General features: G+C 37.3%; 1 protein-coding gene across 1 annotated transcript in view; it reads left to right on the top strand.

Annotated features, from left to right (window-relative positions):
* Nucleotides 1–372: 372 nt before the first annotated feature.
* Nucleotides 373–20,149, top strand: part of MYBPC3 (myosin binding protein C3) — a 59,871-nt gene continuing 40,094 nt past the window's right edge. The window contains exons 1-10 of the mRNA XM_062635979.1: nt 373–538; nt 9,038–9,304; nt 11,745–11,840; nt 12,102–12,188; nt 12,336–12,484; nt 13,429–13,546; nt 14,812–14,860; nt 16,104–16,148; nt 18,492–18,545; nt 19,302–19,304. Of these exons, the coding sequence (XP_062491963.1) occupies nt 514–538; nt 9,038–9,304; nt 11,745–11,840; nt 12,102–12,188; nt 12,336–12,484; nt 13,429–13,546; nt 14,812–14,860; nt 16,104–16,148; nt 18,492–18,545; nt 19,302–19,304 (893 nt within the window). The 5' untranslated portion in view covers nt 373–513. The remainder of the gene's footprint in view (nt 539–9,037; nt 9,305–11,744; nt 11,841–12,101; nt 12,189–12,335; nt 12,485–13,428; nt 13,547–14,811; nt 14,861–16,103; nt 16,149–18,491; nt 18,546–19,301; nt 19,305–20,149) is intronic.

Raw genomic sequence — 20,149 nt, 5'->3', positions numbered from 1 at the left:
GCGTTTTGAGGGCTGCTCAAAATCTGACCTAATTATAATAACAAAGACTGAAACAGGTTGCAAGAATGCAAGCAGATTCATCATCAGAGTAAGTACAGAACCAACATCCAGGAGATGTAACTATCAGATCTACTCAGTGAATGTGCTGTACACATGGCAGTGTAGGAATTCCTAATGCAAACCATTATGTGAAGCTGGAAAACATACAGTACATGTGTGCAACATCATACTGTGCTCTGGTTTATACCAGCAGCCCAGTGGTAGCCAGACTTGGGTGGTTTGAGCTCTCTGGCTCCTGGAACTTGGCTATATTTATCACAGCTGATGTAGCCTGTCAAGTGTGTTGATAAGGTGCCGTAGTTGACAACAGTGGGAGATCAAAGGGGAGGAGCAGGATGGGGGCTTCCACCAAGTTTCTTTAGGGGGTCTCAAAAGCCCTGCACTCTCATTCCTGTTTAACTTGGACCCTGCTTTCTAGATACACCTGGGAGCTTCTTCAGAAACAAAGTGAAGATGCCAGAGCCTGCAAAGAAAACAGGTAAGGATCAGAACTGACAGACAAAACCTAACAAAGCTTGACAGGAAAAAAATGTGAGTAGCTTTTCTACACCAGAGAAATGAGATGGCTCAGTGGAAAAAGAAAAATAGAGAGGAAAAAGAGATTGTTATTTTATGAGGTTATAAATGCAAGGGATGCTGAGTGATCTCGCAGAGAAGTCAGTAACTACCTTGGTAACCCTTAGCCACAGAATTTTCTCAGGAGACTGTGAATGAGGAAAGAATAGAGATGAAATGCATTTAATTCTCGGATTCTTTGCATTTCTCATTTCCTTTCCTGGTCACCTTTAGGACTTTGAAAACAGCTTGTACTGTCTCTGCTGGTCAGTTAGGCAGCATAAGCCTCTCCTGATTCTGTTTGGTTTGTTTGGAATATTTTCCCTGATAATTTTGAGGAAGTGTTATTAGCAAATTGTTTTTGTATTTGCTGTTAGTGAAATCCTTGTGAAAATGAAATCAAATGGCACCTGTTCAGAGTTTATTCCTTCTAGTTCTTCCAGCCAGTGACAGTAGAGCTCTAGGGAGAAAAGGAGATATTGTACTGTAAAGAATATATGTGTACTTCTTTTCATTCACCCTCATCCATCCTTTCCCCTTCAGCCGCAAGATAACCAACCGTTTTCAGAGAGCCAAGGTCACAGAGCCCAGTGCAAGTCCTGCCCCACAAGAAAAACATCAGGAAAAGATTTCAGATTTAGTTCTAATTCAACATTGAGAAATAAGGGATCACTTATAGCCTGCTCACACAGGAAAGAAGGGGAGGACTAGTTTGGGGTATAAGATGCAATGAATCTATCTGTCTTAGGAGAAGGAAGAGAGCCTGGAAATCAGAGGTAGGGAGAGCTGAGGTCAGGATACCTGTGTGTGGGTAGAGGAAGCTGTCTCAGGAGCACTTTGTGTGCACAACTAAGCTGGGAAAAAAACTTGTCAGAAGCTGAAGTTACGATTGCTTGCCAAGTACGCACATATCCATTGCACAGGGCTGCAGAAAACTGTACTACATCTGGGTTCTTCACTTTTAGAGCTCTCAGTCCACCGATGCGAGTGCACTCTCAGAATCAATGTTACCTGATTGCACAGTACAAGGTGCATGCTTTTTTAACAACATGCAGTTTCCAGAGTTAATAATAGCTGCTTATACTTACAGTTTGTGAACAGTCTCCTGTTGGACTAGTCAATGGGAAAGTCTCCCATGGTCACAAAAGAAGAACTTGTTAAGAACTTTCATTTTGGCCAAAATATTTGGAATCGGCCACTGCCAGAGGCAGAGCACAAATCCAGCCCTTATCTCCCATTAAGAACTGCAAAGCACTAAAGCACAATTAACTCCAACAAGATTCTTACTATTTCTTCTAGATGATAACTCTAAAGCAACAGTGGTGTCACCAAGCCTTCAATTTTATCACATCTTAAAGCTGCAATTTCTGAAATCAGGTGGAAATAGAATCATATCTAAAAAAGAATAGCAGACTTTATCACAGTAGAGAAAACCTTGAAAATATAAGCTGTAAAAGTTCAATGGTCACCGCCAAAATAAGACATTCATAATCATATTTAATTTTGAAGTCACATGATTTTTGAGATTTATTGAAATGTCTAATGCTTGTGACTGACAATGCTGGCAAAAAAAGAAATATGACAAGTAGGCAAAATTTGACAGTATGATCACTGAGGCATTGGGCCTTGATTTGTAATGGTTTAGCTGCCTTTAAGTTGATATTTTTAGCCTCTGTGGATGAAAGGCAAGTGCTCTGTTTGTGAAGATGCCCGCCTATGCTAGCTAATGATGAAGAGAAATCCTATTCCAGTTTATTTCCCCAGAGAAATCTAATAGGTGTCTAATATCATTGGTCCTACACAATCCCTACAAACAAAGCAGCCCAAACACTGTGATTATCACAGCAGGGGGAGGAAAAGCTCTTATTACCCACTCTGATGGAGAAAGAATCAGTCATATGTGCCATAACTTCTAGAGGGGCTCTACTCATTCTCCTAAGAGACATTAATCCCTTTGGTTTTCTATTTCATGTTGTTTATACAGTTCAAGCCATTTCAAGATGGGAAAATGTTGAGTGCAATCACAGGAGGACTGAATAATCATCTGGTGATTCATACTTGGACAAATTACAATTCCTGTTGTCACATATGATACAGTTAGAATACTGAAGAACCTTAAGAGATCTTTTGTCTCTGTTACTGAAATGTAGGCATCTGGTGTATAGATAAAGGAGACTGTTTCATGCCAGAGAATGATCAGACAGATTCTGTCTATATCTGCTGTTTTAACAAACCTTTTAACATGTTAAAACCAAAACAAATCACAAAACATAAACCAGTGAAGTAGATTTTCCAACAGACATTCTTTTACTTTAAACTGTCCAACTAAAACACTTCAGGATGAGGCACTGCCCTATTTATTTACAGAATACCAAAGGAACCAAAGTCGTAGCTTTCCCCTCTCCAAGAGCAACTGGACCTGCAGCAATTTAGCATCAGAGCAAGCAATTAAGCATTGAAAAGCATCACTTGTTGCAGAAACTTTATGTTCTTCTCCCTTTGATTTAAACATTTTGTAGTTGATCTCTGTTCAAAGCCTTTTGGAAAGCTTTGGTAGCTTCTTTTTTGTTGTGAAAATTCAGAAAGGTTATAAAAAGCCCCAACCATTTCCCTAACAATATTTTGTGACATTAAGAGGAAACAGCTGACCTTTTAAACACCGAATTTAGTAGATAAATGGGACTTAATGGGAAACGAGTGCATTGCTATATCTGGAAAAGGAGAAGTCTGGTATTACTCACCTTCTCTGAAAATCAGACAATTTTTATTCACATATTTTACAGACTGAGAGGTCTAGATTTTGCAGTTCAGATTAGGAAATTTATCACTGGTCTATAAATAACCTGGCTTGTAAATACACAGAGGCTTTTGGCATTAATAATAATCAATGTTGCATAATGCAGAGTAAATTGTACAATTTCAGTTTCAATATAAACTCATCATTTTGTATTAGCAAGCACCTAGCACAGTAAAGCACTGCTCCATGATAATGAATTTCTATGCATTACAGTAATGCCAATATAAATAGTAATAATTCATGTAGATATCTTTTCCTCTTTTGTTAGTTAAGATTCAGAGCAAACTGAACACTATCATTCCATTTTACAGAAAGTGTGATGGATGCAGAGAGGTGGCCCTGCTTAGTGAAACTATTCCTTGCCTGTTGCTCATGTTACAGGACTTTACAATCTCAGCTGCTGAAGTAGGCAAGGAATGATAAGATTGAGCAGTTCAATAGCTTTTGGATCATGGAATGATTAAGCTTGTAATTGCAAGAAGCCACTTAGGTCCTGACCAAGGAATGCACAGCATCTTTATATAGTTCCTCAGCAAGGAATTTACAAGCTGTGTTACTGAAGTCTGCTTATCCACAGTCTGGCTCTTAACTCAATGGAAGAGCAAATGGTATAAAAGGAAAATTAGATGCCAAGCGTACATATTAAATCAAAGATAAATTTTCAAAATGTAGCCTTAACAAATTAAGGAATTCCAACAGACAATACTACTTTAGTAATATTAAATACATTGACCGGTTACTTATTTTAATACCAAATACACAGAATGAGCAGTAAGATAACTCAGCATTGTAAGAGAAAACCTGAGTGTGTTTTCTAATTATACCCATTACAGATTTCTGCTGCAGCTTGTAGCATGTGCATTCAACCAGATGATACATTAGATTTTGCTAAAACATTTATACCTTTACCAGTTTTCATTTCAGAAAGGCAGAAATACCATCTGAAAGCCTTTATCTAACGCACACTCTCCCTAACTACTTATCTCCCTCTCCTCATTGTACACATCACAAATAATGAATGCTGAAGAGCTGAAGTCAGAGCCACCACTCTGGAAAGCAGGATGAAGTAAAAAAAAAAACCAAACCAAAGAAAACCAACCAGCCAAACAACAACAAAAAAAAAACAACAAGAAGATTTCTCTCTATCATTTCATGGAGTTAAAATCATTCTTGGGGAATCTACACTTCATCCTCACTTTAATTTCACAAAGTTCACACATACTTTGAAATTCAGTGGGTTTAGGAATAGGTTTTCACCTAATGCTGGTGATTCTTAACAAGCCATGTGATTAAAAGAATGGAGCTATTAATTAAAATTATCCCAGTTATTTCAGGATTATTTTAATATACTCTCCATCTCCATGTTTTCTGCCAATAATCAAATAGGAATGTCTCTGCCAGCTTCTAATTTTTATTCTTATTAGGATAAAATGATACTAAGTAGCTATTACTAATGATTTGATGCTGTACAAAGGCAACAGAAAGCAGGCTCTGCCTCAAAACACTTACAAAATAAAGGGCCAGCATAGAGGTAGCTCGAGAAGAGAGCAAAGGAAATAACGATTAGTACGATAGTGACCTGAGTAGTAGCTTAGCTGTCTTCTAGAGTTTTGTATAGAAGAATATGAACAAGTTTTAAAGCAGAATAGTGAACTAGGTTGCTGGTGGATGTTTGAAAGAGATTGTTTCAAAGCAGGTCAGAAAGTAAGGGAGAAAACATGAAAGTGCTATCATGACGATTTAATAAATGGTGGCAGTAGGAAGCCAGAACACTACTTTTGTTATTTTATTTAGGAGAAAAGTGAAGGAAAATATTATTTTTAGAACTTAAATAATTTCATTCTAGTTTAATTTGGCCAAAAGCAAAAGTGTTTTATATTTTTTCATCCTCCTGTTTGAAAGACTTTATTAATCAATTACTATCAAAATGCAATCTGATCATGGATCTCAAAACAGCTTTCTGTTGAAGCTGTAGCTCATGTAACATACATAACTGTACAGCTGATGTGTACATTGTCAGGTGTTACAAGACTTTTAAAGGATGGGTGCTGCAAGCAAGTTGTGGTAGCAGCAGCATTAGCCACCACAAAGTTTTCTGCAAGACTGCAGACCGCATGCAGCCTGCTTCCTGTTCTGCCTGGGGTAGAAACTTGCTGGTTTACATTGCTCAGAAATTATATGCAGTTCTTTGCATTACAGAAGCTAGAAGTCATTAGGAATGTCAGGGATCTCAGAAGTGAAGCTTTGAAAAGTGCCTCCAGCCCCATTTTCTTTCATTAGCTCCACATAACTCTTCTCTCCCGATGTTAAACTCTCCGCAGCAATTCCAATTCCATCCTCACAAAACACACACACACACAGAGAATACTTCTCACGCTCCTCCCTTCAATAATTCCTGTCATCATCAGCACTGGTAACTCATTCTCCAGAATTGCTATAGAATGTTAGTACTAATGTCACCTTCCTCTCCCTTTGTGCTGGGTGGCTTAGAATTTACTGGAAAGCAGAGAGTTGTCAAAGTGGGTGGCAGAGGACATGGCCTACTCAGTCATCAGGTGTCTCAGCCCAATGGCATGTTCAACAGGGAATCTGGATAAACGTGTGATAGTGCCTGACAGGCACAAGAGCTACAAGACATTCCACAACATCACATGAAAGGTGTCGCAGTCACTGGGTTTTCCACAGCCTGATGGTGGTGGTCGTATCAAAGAGTGTTTTGAGTATGGGGTGTATATATGGAACCCAGAGGGGAGTATCTGGGTAGAAGCCAAATGTTGAAGTGCGAGATTGCCAAATGGGTAGTGTGTTTCTGATAAAAGCAGGCAAAAGGGAGGTTTTCATATAGACAAGAAGTTTAGAATGGTAGTGTTTAGAAACATTCCAAATGAAGAAATGGCTGGATTAGTTGGAGTAACTGCACAAGAAACAAAAACAACAAGTTTTTGCTGCTGGTGAACTTGGATTTATGTGTTACTTAAAGTAGCAGCCACAATGAAAGAAAGTGGGAATACCTGACCTCTCACTTCTCTTTCTTCTATTAAGCAGCTCATTTTTCCTGCAGAAGGAAGACTGATGGCATTCTCTTCACATGCTTGTTCAGCAAACTCTCTCCTGCAGCAATGAAATTTCCTGTAAAATCTCCAGCTGTACATTGCTACTCTTCCTTTACAAATACAGAGAGTGAAAGACAAAAGGGAACACAGATGGACTCAGACACACACTGCATTGGACACTGTCACTCACTGACTCTGAATCTCGAGTGCAGGAAAATGACTCTTAAGAGCGTCTTTTCCCTGTGAAAAAGTGGGTTCTTAATGATTGTTCTAGCAGACCTTTGTTCCCATGGGGAGGATCTTGGGGCTTTCCCATTTTACGCATTAGAAGTATTCAAAATAATTTTGAGTTGGAACTGAAATTAGTCTTTTGGCAGGAAAGGGAGAGAGGAAAGATAAAAAAGACAAGGAGACCTACTTGCAACTTCTACATATGTATTTAGATTTCCCAAAATTCAGAAATAGTAGGTGGTGGTGGAGATTTCTCACTATGCACGTAGTTCTGGTCAACAATCTGTTTCTGTTGAGTCATCTAAAGTAAATGTAAGAAACTTTGCAGTGTGTGCAGCAGATCAGAGAGTTACTTCCAAGTACGCATGTCTTGAAACCCTGCCATTTGTAGGCTGGAATCTTTACAGGCCACATTGCTGTTAAGTAATTAATATATTTATAGATTCTTTTGTGCTAAAATGGAAGAGCAATGATGATAGCACTCGGAGACAAAAAGCATGCTTCTTTGCTGCTTTATCTCTAGCGTCATAGGGAAAGGAGCCAGGCAGTAGGTATTTCAAGAGTGGGTTCCAGAAGAGACCTGGCTCCCCACTGTGTAGTATCCTGGCCACCTTTTGAATTGTGTACATCAAACCTAATGTCTGCAATAACTCTTCTGCAGTTATACATGATACACTGCATCAAAGTATACCCTGCTACGTTATTTACTGAGGTGCAATACTATATCAAAAGATGTGCAACTTGTAACAGGCCCTGGAGCATTACACTGTAGTAGGGAGCAGTACAGTATACACTGCAAATGTGTATTTGCAAAATGCATTTACATTTTGTACATTGCATATGCAACGAAAATGCAAATCCACTGAGGTCAATTAATTTATGCAGTCTGAAGACATGCTACAGGAGTAGAGAGTTTGTGCAATGATCAGATGGTATTATTAGCAATATAATATTTATACTAGCTAAAGCACCTTCTTGAACATAAATATAAACTATTTCTTTAAGATATTTTCATGCCACGTTCCTGTCATTTTTGTAAAGCAGAACCAAAAGTTTAAAGCTAATTATAACCATTGTTGTGGTGTTTGGAAGAGTTCTTGTTGCTGCCCAAGTAGGAGAGCCATAGATAATTTGCCACAGAGGTAACATGTATAATTAAATCTGAATGGAATTACTAATAGTTCATAAAAGCCTGGTTAAGGAGGTGTAAGCCAATAAAAAGATGACAAAACGGTGCACAAAAACCATCCAGTGTATGAATCAGAATTTAATTGCTGGTATTTTTATACATGACCATAGATTATGGCAATTCGTGAAAAGAGAACAGATATCAGAAAGACCAGAACATCAGCGTAAAATGAAAAACTTGATTAAAGTTGAAGAAATCTAAATAAATAAATCACAGTAAAGAACTTAATAAAATCAGTTACCTTATTGAAATCTAATCTTGAGAAAGATTAGGCTATTAATGGACGACCTCACAATATATTGCTTGCTTTCCAAAGTCCTATCTGTTGAGCTACTTTGATTACATATGACCTAAACCATCATGTGGTTTATGCTTGCTCACCTTAGATGTTAATAATTTCATTCATTCTTATTATAAGCCTTATAAGTGCTTCTTGACACATAGAGAAAATATTTTGATTGACCTTGTAAGTAATTAGAAAACTAGTTGTTGTAGAGTTCTGTGTAGGCAAGTAGTTTAACTTCTAATGCTGGATTAAACATTTGAATGCAAACCGCAGTTCATATTATTTAGCTGGTATAAACTTACAAAGGCCATCACGGGAATGTGCACTAAAATATTGAACAGTCAAAACAGAAAGATTAAAGATGAACCATTCATTCATTGTGCTATATTAGGTCACACATTACTGCATAAATGGCAATATTGTCGGAGGAACAGATCCTGGTCCTCTTTAACAACTGTATTAAGCAACTGTTAGGACCGAATTAATATTTCTAAACAAAACTGCATGGCAAATCATTGTAGACAGTTTGATACATAAGAATACACATCATTCCATGTTGTTGTAGATCAAAACATTCATTCATGAAAAATCAGAGTTCATTTTAGGGGGAAAGAATGAGGAAGATGGACAGGGAGGTAAGTTTGCTATCCATTTCATGACAATATGGTGAAGATGTGACATCTCAGATACAGAACCCAATAAACTCAAAGACAATTCACAACTTCTCTGTAGAAAGTGTTGTAATGTATATCTTACATGGGCAGATGGGAGAGCAAGGAGACAGCTGTTGCAGCCACAGCAGCTGACTACACCAGATAGGTCACAACTGCAAACCAGACCTCTGTGAGCCCTCTCTCTTTTTTTAGTGTCTGCATTTACCAAGAAGCCGAAGACAACAGAGGTGACAGCCGGAAGCACAGCTGTGTTTGAAGCAGAGACAGAAAAAGCTGCCATCAAGGTGAAGTGGCAGCGAGCTGGCACAGAAATTACCGAAAGTGAGAAATATATCATTAAAGCAGATGGAAACAAGCATTCACTGACGATCAATAATGTAGGAAAAGAAGATGATGTGACATATGCTGTAATAGCTGGAAGTTCCAAAGTTAAATTTGAACTCAAGGTCAAGGAACCAGGTACGGTGTTTCCTAAGCAATTCTAATTTCATCAGTATTTTCAGTTCCACATGCAACCTTTATGAATGAGGCCTATGGGAATTAGCCTGTCCTAACACTGGCAATTTTCTCTACCAGCAATACATATGTTTCACTCAATTATTTGATGCTATTCATTGACATTAAGCTGAGGAATACATTTCCTGTGGCTAAACCACCCATTTCCAGATATCGGAAGTCCACACAGTGGAGACCACTGAGGAAATCTCAATGTATGTCTAGAATTCTGTCAAGCTTTTCAACTTAACCACTGAAAACTAAAGCAAAGCTACTCTAACCTAACCTGCCCTAAACTAAGATGCTTACACCTTAGGCCTGGCATTTTTTATTTTTTTTCTTTTAATTTATTTAAATACAAAAATTGTATTATTACAAGTTATGCTGCAATGTTTTAGGAGCTTATACATTCCACAAAACTGTCTCAAAATCACCTGCTAATAAAAACATGTATTTCAAGAGGGACTTGAATGCAAAGAGTAAGTTTTGTATTATTTGTATATCCCCTACAATTGCTATTTATGCGTTAAAGGAGCAGTTCGAGGGGAAATTGAAAAGCTTCCCCAGACTTTTCCTGGGAAAAAACTATAAAGAGCCAATTTCCCTGGAATTTCCTCATAAAAAATGTCTGAAGATGCTGAGGATAGAAAAATCATTCATTTTTTGCAATATTTTGACCTTCTCAATTCCTTTTTTGCCCCTCCAAAGTGGTCCCCGTTTACCACTTCTGGTATTGTAAGTTTCCATCCTTATTCTGGTGACAAGCCTTACTGAAAAGATATTGGTGAATATTTAACAGGAGATAAGACACCTTGTTCCAGATGAAAAGATACTGCATGACAGGCTAAATCCTAATATGGATTAGGACAATTTAACAGCTGCCAGAACTTATAAAAGTATCATCTTACTGACTGTCTCATCCTAAAAATAAATGGGTACATATTATACTAGTTATATGTTCCTCATTGCCCTGCAGGTAAGTTCCAGGTAGATCCTGCTAATGGCAAACAGCCCACAAATAATGGAATTACTGAATTTGGAAGTGTAATCCTCACCTATAAACAATACACCTCTGACAAGCACACATCCATGATGGAGATAGTAAGATACCAAAGGAGAGATAAGTTTCTTATATACGCTATATGTTGATACCTCAAAATAAGCCTTTTCTAAACAGCTGCACACCCCAGCTATGGGAGCATCTACATTACATTTGTTAAAATAATGTTTAGTTCTCTGCAGAAAAAATCAAGTTGAAATTTATTTGCCCAAGATCCAATGGGATACCTTCTAACAATAAAAGTGGGATAATTTGACACGTAAGTATTGAAATAATACCAATTTAAAATCACATTCCTTTCTTTCAAGACACAAATACAGTTTAGGTAAAAGGCACACATTTTCTGAGAGTGTGGTTGGCTCATGTTCACATGTTCACTGATACTGTCTTGTTTTTCAGACATTACTAAGATTATATTGTTAAAGAGTTACTGGATCTTCCATTATTATTTTCACACACAAAAATAACTGGAAAAATGGAAATTGTCCCCTAACCTGTCCAGACACAGCCACTTCCCTTTGTGACAGAGGTGCCACTCAAATCAGTCATCACATGGCACAACAGGACCTGAAATCCCTGGGGAAAAACACATTGTAAATAGCTGGGAAAGTGCATGTGGGACTTCAGAGGTAGGTGAGGCCCTTTGGAAGTGGCTCCACTACCTATGGAAAAAAATAATCTTGCTGCAACTGATCTGTTTCAAGAAATTCTACCTCCCTCCATGGCCCCAGTTGCTCACTCCTACTCCCTTTTCATACATTTCTATGTTCTCCATTGTGCCAAATGCATTTGTCTGAATTTGTCTGGGAGGTCATGATTTAATTGAGAGGCCAGAAACTTCCATGAGCCAGGGGAAGAAACGACAGATGAATTTATAAAGTACTTTCTCCATATTAATTACTAGGAGTGTCCGGAGCTTTTCCCCACTCTGCACACAGCAGCAGCATTTGGAACATTGCATTCCAACAGCAGTAAAACAAAATCTCATGAAGAAGCAAATTGTTTACAAAAAGAATAATTCCATCATTTTACATTACTTTTTCTATCTAGACCACTGAAGTTAACATCAAATAATAGTGTTACTGATCAGCAGAATTTCTATGCATCAAGACCATAGAATGTAAAAATCCAGGCATCAGTTCTTTCCAAGCTCAGCAAAAGGAAGACCCTCATCCAGCTTCAGTAGGCCTCTTCTGCTTCCAGCACATCCTCTCACTTCTAGAAAGACACAGCTAATTTCTCTGCATTTCCTAACACATATTTAAAGCTGCTTTTGTACAAGATTTCTTCAGAAAGGAAGTAGAGTCACGATTTTCTTTAATCTTGGCTTACATTCATTTCCAGAGAAGAGTGAGACAGTTGCTCCTGTTGAAGCTGCTCCAGCCCCAGCTGCCTCAGAGCCACCTGTGCCACCAGTAGAAAGCAGCCAGAACACAGAAGGTAATAGAGAACTAATGCTGCTACCAAGTCTGGTTCGTTAACAGAAGGGAAGAGCAGAAATAGGGAATCCTTAGGGTCAGTGAGGAAGAGAGAGTAGCTGAAAGCAGACCACTAGTGATGAATGACAGACAATAAAGAATAAGGAATCTCAAAGACAGAGGAAACATACTGAGATATTTTGAAGTCAAGAAATTCACTACGTAGGCTGAAACAGAAGCTGATGCAGAAAGGTCCAACTTGTAATTCTGATGTTTATTTCAGTTGCACCTACTGGGACTCAACCAGAAGAGCCTCTGGACCCTATTGGGCTCTTTGTCACACGACCCCAGGATGGAGAAGTTACTGTTGGTGAGTAAAAAATGTGAGTCAAGTGGTGTGTGTAAATTGTACCTGTTGCTTGACTATTTAGCTTTCCACGTACAGGATGGCAGCAGTGATATAACAGATAAATTAAACACTATTCGTAATCTTATTTTCACCCACTTCCCTTACAAGGTGGAAACATCACATTCACTGCCAAAGTGGCAGGTGAGAGCCTGCTGAAGAAACCATCAGTGAAATGGTTCAAAGGAAAGTGGGTGGACCTGGGAAGCAAAGTGGGGAAACATCTCCAGCTACATGACAGCTATGATCGAAATAACAAGGTACAGCTGGCAGAGTAAGGTTCTCAGTCTTCTAGATCCTAATCTGGTGAAAATATAAGCAAATGTAGGAATGGTTTGATATTAAGGTACCCAAAGGTGTACACAATGCTATATTTACGCACAGAAGCCTATGTTTTGACTATGCAGACAAGAGACAAGCACTACATACAGACTTTTGCATACCTTATCGATGGTGAAATGAGAAAATGGATGGAGGACACAGGGAGCAAGTTTTGCACTACCTACTGCAGGATTCCCTTCATCTTCCTCTCAAGTAGTATATACTTGTTATATTTAAGAGAAAACTATATATCAGACAGATATTTAAGTATGGACTATCTTGGTTTTAACAGAGCAAGCACTTAGCTACTAGTGTTGGAATTTATTGTTTTCCTGCATTGTCTAGACTACTTTAAATAGCTGAGTAAGATCCATTTTTGCCACAAATGTGTTCAAAGATACACAAACAGGAATACGAGAGAGTCTGTACCATGACTTCTCATCCTGTGTGGTATATGAAACACTACTACCCTCTCCTGGATGGAATGGAACAGACTTGCTTACATTAGCCACTCCTTTTGCTGAGTTTTCAAGCGTACGGTATAGACGGTGGAGGCTGTATTTGTTTAATGAAAGCTCTATTCCTGTTTACAATATGACTGCACACACCAGTACACAAGCATAGTTTGCTAATACAGCATTGTATCCGCTGAAAGACCTGTACTGATAATACTCTTTAACTATCCCTACTAAACTGAGGGGGTATTTGTAATTTATATGATAATAATGATTTACACACTCAAGAAGTTCTTAATTCTGAAAGGACACAGAAGCATATTTCACCTTTTATCTGTTTCTCTCCGTGACTTAATATGCTGTATTCTCTCTCTATTTCACCATTTCATTTGTGAGCTCATTAATTCTATCATTGGTGCCTGTTCCAGGTGTACACCTTTGAATTGGAAATCATAGAAGCAAACATGACTTTTGCAGGAGGGTACAGATGTGAGGTGTCTACCAAGGACAAGTTTGATAGTTCTAATTTCAACCTGACAGTCAATGGTAAGATGAATTCCTGCCACCTTGTTCCTTCCTTTCATTTTTTCCTTTGTGTATGCCCACCAACAATTCTTTCTGGTACATCATAGCTACTAGACAACATAGACCTGAAGAGCTACACGTACGCTTACAGAAGCCCACAGATGAGAACTGGGATGGGTTGGCAGCGATACAGAGCATTAGAAGTAACACTGATGTCACTCAAGCCAGAACCATGATGCTTTTAAAGAAAGCAAACAGAAAGATGCAAATCAGCTCAACTTTTCTCTGGCTTTATTCCAGTCTCAGATCCATTCTCTTCTGATATTTAATTCCATTAGAATAATAGAGAGCACCATTCTATTTTGGCAAAAGTTCAGTACTAAAAATGGATACTTGGAAAAAAAAAAGAGGAAAATGAAAGATTTAAACATGTGACGCAATTACTAATTCCTTTCTTCGCAATAAATTCAAGTCCTGCAGAAGCACCCTGAGATGTAAAATTGTTTTAAGATTAAATGACTTATTTTACATAATACATGGTGCCACCTTCACAATTGCTCGACTGAAAAGCTTATCAGCAATTGAAAGGGAAGGACATTTTAACAGTGATTTCCCCCTGGTGTGGAAGACTTTACATAAAACAGTACAAACATGGACCACCTGAAAGAGCTGAATGTTTGGATCAATTGGCAGCATTCAGTTTTTCAACAGTTGGCTGTAGGAATCATGATTTAGGAGCTGTGACTGAGAACAGTTTTTCTCCCAGTAGTTGCAGGACACCTATTAATATCAAGAGAAGCTTAGAACAGGGCACTAAAGTTCTCCCTGTCCAACATCCTTGCTGGAGTTTCTGTACATCTCTAAATATTTCCAGGGATCTATTTTTGCTTTCAGAGTATGGATTATAATTTATTATTAGTAATAATATTCAGTTGATACGCAGTGGTTTTCTCATTAGTGTTTTAATACCCTGTGAAGCCAGTATTGAAACTAATATTTACCAGCAGGAGAACTGACAAAGAAGAGATAAGACAGTTCATCATGTTGCAGGTTATTATAAAGCATGCAACATGAGCTAAGCTACACACGGAACACTGGATTTTGAAAGCTAATTACTGTTTGAAGATGATGCTTCAATCTTTCAATATGTAGTTGATCACAGTTTACAACATAAGACCTTTAGAAAATAAAAAACAGATCTGCAAAGGGAAAGCTTTAGAAATAGCACTGTATTTCTGCATTATTTTGACTTTCCCATTCTTATTCATCACTTTTTGTCACATCAGAAGCACCGATACCTGGAGACTTGGATATTCGCACTGCCTTCCGACGCACGTGAGTGTGTACAGTGGAAACTCATGTAGATCAGATTATACTTCCATGTAGCATTCATTACTTTCCTAGGCAAAGCTAATTAAAAGCACAAAGATAGGGATGTCTACTAAGAAGATATTTCTACTATTAAAATATTACAGAACTTCTAGAAATCATCTAATAGAGTTTAGACTTTGTATTAGCATAACAATCATACTTGTCTTCAATTATTCAGTTGATAGTGTGTAGAATCCTACCAAGAACTTTAGCACTTTATTTTTCAGACCTGTAAAGATCACTTCAGATGTAGACCAATAGAGAAGAAAAGATTCTGTGTGGTGCATAGTCTTGATGTGGTCCGGCTTGAGGAACTACATAGACCTTAATACAAACATTTGCTAAACAGAAGTGAGGTTTGATGGGAGGTCTGTGAGCAGCATATCACTGATAATATTAATATAAGCCTTTTGAATGTGTTTGTTTTCATGTTCTATAATTATATTAATTTAATTAAGTCAACGATACTATGTCTGTGTAAAAATTCAGATACATGCAGGTCTTAGATATTAAAGATTGCAAGGTATGGAACTGGTGCTGAAAAGGTTGTTCTCCCACATCTATCATACTGTCTGGATTGATAAATGACTTAATGGAATAATGTTGCCTTCTATTAGCAAAAAAAAAAAAAGGCACAACTGGTTGGGTTCTTATTCAGACAATAACCACGTGTTTTTTTCACTGTTGAGTATTTCTTCTCCCTTTGTGTGATTCAGTTTCTCATTTTGTTTTTATGTATCTTTGCAAAATTACTAGACCAAGAATATTCCAACAGAAAACTATTTCTCTAACACAGGACACAAATCATCTATGGCAACTTCTTAAGTTTTTCCCTAGGAGTTCTATTTTTTAATGAATTTTTAGTTTAGTTTTGTTTTCATTTTTAACATTATATTGCAAAGAGCTAAAAAAAGACTCACAGAATTTATCTACAGTCAAATCCATCTACAGGAGGCTGACAAGCCTTGCTGTGATGCCTATTAAACAGAGGACAATCGGTGCATAGCTGCATTGAGTTATTTCACTGCAGTGAAATAAGGCTTCAAGTTTCTCTTCTTGGTAGCACAGCATTTAGAATCAGTTCAGAGGGAGTGCAGTGTGAGCAGCTTCAGGCTGTTCAGATTTTCAGTTTCTGCTGTAAGAATGGAGCCAGATTTTGAAGTGACCTGTTTAAATCTGAAGCTTTCTCTTTGATACCCTCACTCAGGAGCCTAGCAGGAGGGGGGAGACGGATGACTTCAGCCTTCCTCAGGTAGCCACTGTCGGTGTCAGCAGACAAATTCCAGTCTAACAATGAACTGTCTCTCTCTGCTTAGGAAAAGAAATAAAATAAGCGGAAAAAAAGGAAAACAAAACAGCAGCTTAAATTCCAAATAAATAATTGTTTATGGTGTGTAGTCTTTCTAAGTCAAATCCATACAAATAACTAGTAACGTGAGTATAAATAATGAAAAGAGTAGTTTGATAGTCCCAAGAGAGGCAGATTCATCTACAGAAAATGCATGTGTTTGAAAAGTGGCATCTTCTCACCACTGTTACAAGAAAAAGTAACTTCAAATTACATGCATGTCTGCCCCTGATGTTTTACATGTTTTCCTCTCTACTGACCACATCCTGACGGAGACTGCCGCTGCTCACAGAAATGTGATGAAAATCTATTGTTTCCTAGCACACTTTTTACCCAAGTATCATTTAATTTCCCAGCCTATCCTTTTTGATCCCAGTGTCTTCTACCATAACAAAAATAGGAACTCTGAGATTAGACTTAACTCTGTGCATGTTAAAGGAATTATTAGGGCCTTATTCTTCAGAAAACCTAAATATTGATTGCTAGGCTTTCCTGAAAATCTAATATAACTACCACCTGGGAAGCAATAGGTGACTAGTTATTCTCCCAGCTGTAGATTCTGATTTCCTGAGTACTTGATCAGAAGAATCCCCTTCAAAAACTGGTATTATACTAATGATTCTCATGTACGTTTTATGCCTGCAAACACCAAAAATCTTCTAAAAGTAGGGAACAAAGTGGCCAAAATACACTTTTCCATTTGAGCATCATACCCAGAAAATGATCCTTTGCAGTAGTAAAGAGTAATTGAGAGTACTTTGAGAGTAATAACAGAAGTAAAGATGGCTTTTTTCTTAATAAAAAGATCTCTTCTCACAACATATTCAAAATTATGCTCATTCAAGATCGTTACTTTTCTCACTAACATTGCATTGTCAAGCAGCACAAGAAGTTTGGCATTTGTTTCTCTTCCACTTAATAACAATACTGTTAAAATGCCCATAATTTTCCTGTTGAGGCTATTATGTTTTGAAATATTTGTTCCTCCAATATTGAATTTTCGTGACATTCTGGTTTACACTTCTACAGAAAGATTTTCTCTGAAGCACCTAGCATTATATATTGGTATAGACAACAGCATGGGCTACCATCACCACCAGCACAACTAAAAAGAATCATTTCTGTGTATAAAACAATAATTAAATGTACGTTGTTGCTGCTGGACAAATATGTATGCTGTAAGACAGCATCAGCAGATTCTCATACTCAAGACAACAGAAATGCCAAGGAGCAGCTGAATACTGATGATGGGAGACAGAGACAAAGAAAATCCATTTTGACTTTCTGAACTTTGTCTGAATACAGAAAAGACCTTTTTTTCCCCTAAATTGAATAATCAATAGTCATGAAATTCAGTGTAACTCCCAGCACTTTTATATGAAATCCCTGAAGTGATTTTTTAGCAATTAAACCCCACAAAAAAAAAGTGATTTTAGTGACCTTACTCTAAGTTTTTAGAGTAGATTTATACTTCAAATGCTCAGAAGCACAGCTAAAAGGCATTTGATTTGGAACACCAAAAAAAACATTGTGCATTCCATCTGAGTTCACCATATGTAACAGACAAAATTACACATCAAAAAACTCCTGCTTGTTGCTTCTTGTTCCCACAAACCAACTCATCACACCATTGCTTGTCATGTTGCTTGCTGGGTAACTGCATACTGAACCTCAACTCAGAATCAAAGTCAGATCACAGAATTCGTCCTTTAACTCTCCCAAGCATCAATGATGTGACACTTTTCTGTGCAATAAATTCTGAAATCACAAAGATCCTTAGGAAACAATTACAGCTGGGATAATACTAGAAAAATCCCCACATTATTTGAGATTGGAAGAAGTCCCAGAGAACGGTTGGTTAAATACTGCCCACACTGTAAATAATATTCACATTTCTGATATGACAGCTTTCCAAAAGCACTAATGAGTCCAAAGAAAAGCTTCTGAAACATCTTTATGGTAAACACGTTCCAGATCAATATGACCACCAAGCTAATACTATGTACAACTTTATCCATAATCAGCACAGAAAAAATACAAATTCATTAAATATATTTCCTAAGCCTATATGAAGACCAACACAGACAAAGAGCCTAATTGTCACCTCCCATGTCAGTTCATGTTCTGAGTCATTCTAAATCCATCTACTAGTACCCTACAAAAATATATCACCTACATCATGCTGCAGTCTCACAAGGTATTCCCACCTCCTTTTGAAACTAATTGTGGCTTTCTGTTACTATACAGCACGGAGGGTCATGAAGATGGAGAGTTTAATTTTAGCGCCCTACTGAAAAAGAGGTGAGTAAAAATCCATGAACTTAAAGAATTAAAACAACCAGTTTCTGTTGAACTCTGAAACACAAAATCTAGATTAAGTGAAATTTTCATAAATTCAGAATCCCTGAAGTTTTCCTGAAGCAGCTCTAACTGGAAAAAGAATGACAGAAACTTATGGCAAATTCCCCAAATACTCAGCATTTGATGCATTTCTGCTTGGTTTATAAGACTGATTTTTCCCAAGATAGAAAAGGCTGGGACTAAGACAATTACATGCTTCCACCAGAGCTTTTCATTACAAAAAGCCCCGAAATGCAACAACAATTTACAATACCTGTCTATAAGAATTAATTATAGACAGGTGTTTATTATATATAGGCAGCTATATACATTATAATAGGAATATATATATATATATTATAAGAAGATTTTTTCTGTCCTAAATTTCCACAATACTTTTCATCAGAGAGCTGGGAAGACAAGCCATTTTATTAGATATCTGTTAGTATTACATTACAAAACTATATTTTCTATAGCTTTTTATTACATATATGCAAATATATTCTATGTTGCATAAATATTATATAAATATTTTTATATCAATATTCTTCCAACTCTATTTTTTATTTCTTGCTTTTACTGACATTTTTTGGTGGAATTTCCTCTCTCATTCTCATCCTTCATTGTAATATCTGTTTTCATAACCTGCCTACTTCTGTTTTTCTCTTTTTCCCACCATCTTAACCTGGATATTTTGGATTCTTCTGTTGCCAACAGAGAGTAAGATTTCTATTTTATTTTATCACAAACGCATGGGTCAGGCTGAATATATGAATATATATTTGTCTGAAATAATGCATGCATCTTCATCTTTCTTAGGTGTAGAGCATGATAAAATTTAGATAGCATGTAAGAAAATGATTAGCAATTCCTGAGACAGATGCTTTTAAACAGTTAATAGAAGTTAAGGGCAGACTACTGAATACAAATCAATGTGCTTCTCTGAATGTCCTTTCATTTTCACCATCACTTTCTTTTATAAGCAGTTTTCAATTGCCCTTGAATTCCCAGATTTTCTCAATAGCCTGCTGCTTTAAATTCCTATAGTCATAGAAATTAGAATCAGAAAAATCATTTGCATAATATACCTGCTGGTGCCTATCAAACATGTGCTGAAGTTTTGTTCCATCCTTCCTTAAACATGTTAATGAAGGTATTACCAAAGTCACTTACTTCATAAATGTACAGGCGTCTCCATTACAAACCATTTCAATCCATCCCAAGTGAAGTTTCCATTGCTCATTATCATCCCATTACTCCAAACCTGGCTCTCTTCACTACCCGTGGCCACTCACTGTCTTTCTAGCTCCTGAAGTTTCTATAAACGCTTGCCACTAGCCTCCTGTTTTGCAACTGTAACTTATACCATTTAAGTTTTCACAATCAACTGCTTGGGTGAATGTTGTTGGGTATCTGTGTCCAGTTTTTGCTCAGCTATTAGCATTACTGTTTATAAAAAGGGGTTTATCTCCACAAAGAGTACAGGATCATGTATACATTTGGAGTAGCTTGGTTACAAAAGGCAATAACTCAATAGCCTGATGTTTCAGTCAAGTTAACTCACA

Source organism: Pezoporus occidentalis, unplaced genomic scaffold, assembly GCF_034315485.1.
Source record: "Pezoporus occidentalis ecotype Australia unplaced genomic scaffold, CSIRO_AGI_Poc_V1 ctg46, whole genome shotgun sequence".
NCBI classification, from domain to species: Eukaryota; Metazoa; Chordata; class Aves; order Psittaciformes; family Psittacidae; genus Pezoporus; species Pezoporus occidentalis.
Note: the sequence above shows the minus strand (reverse complement) of the source record. Positions and strands in the feature narration are given on the sequence as shown.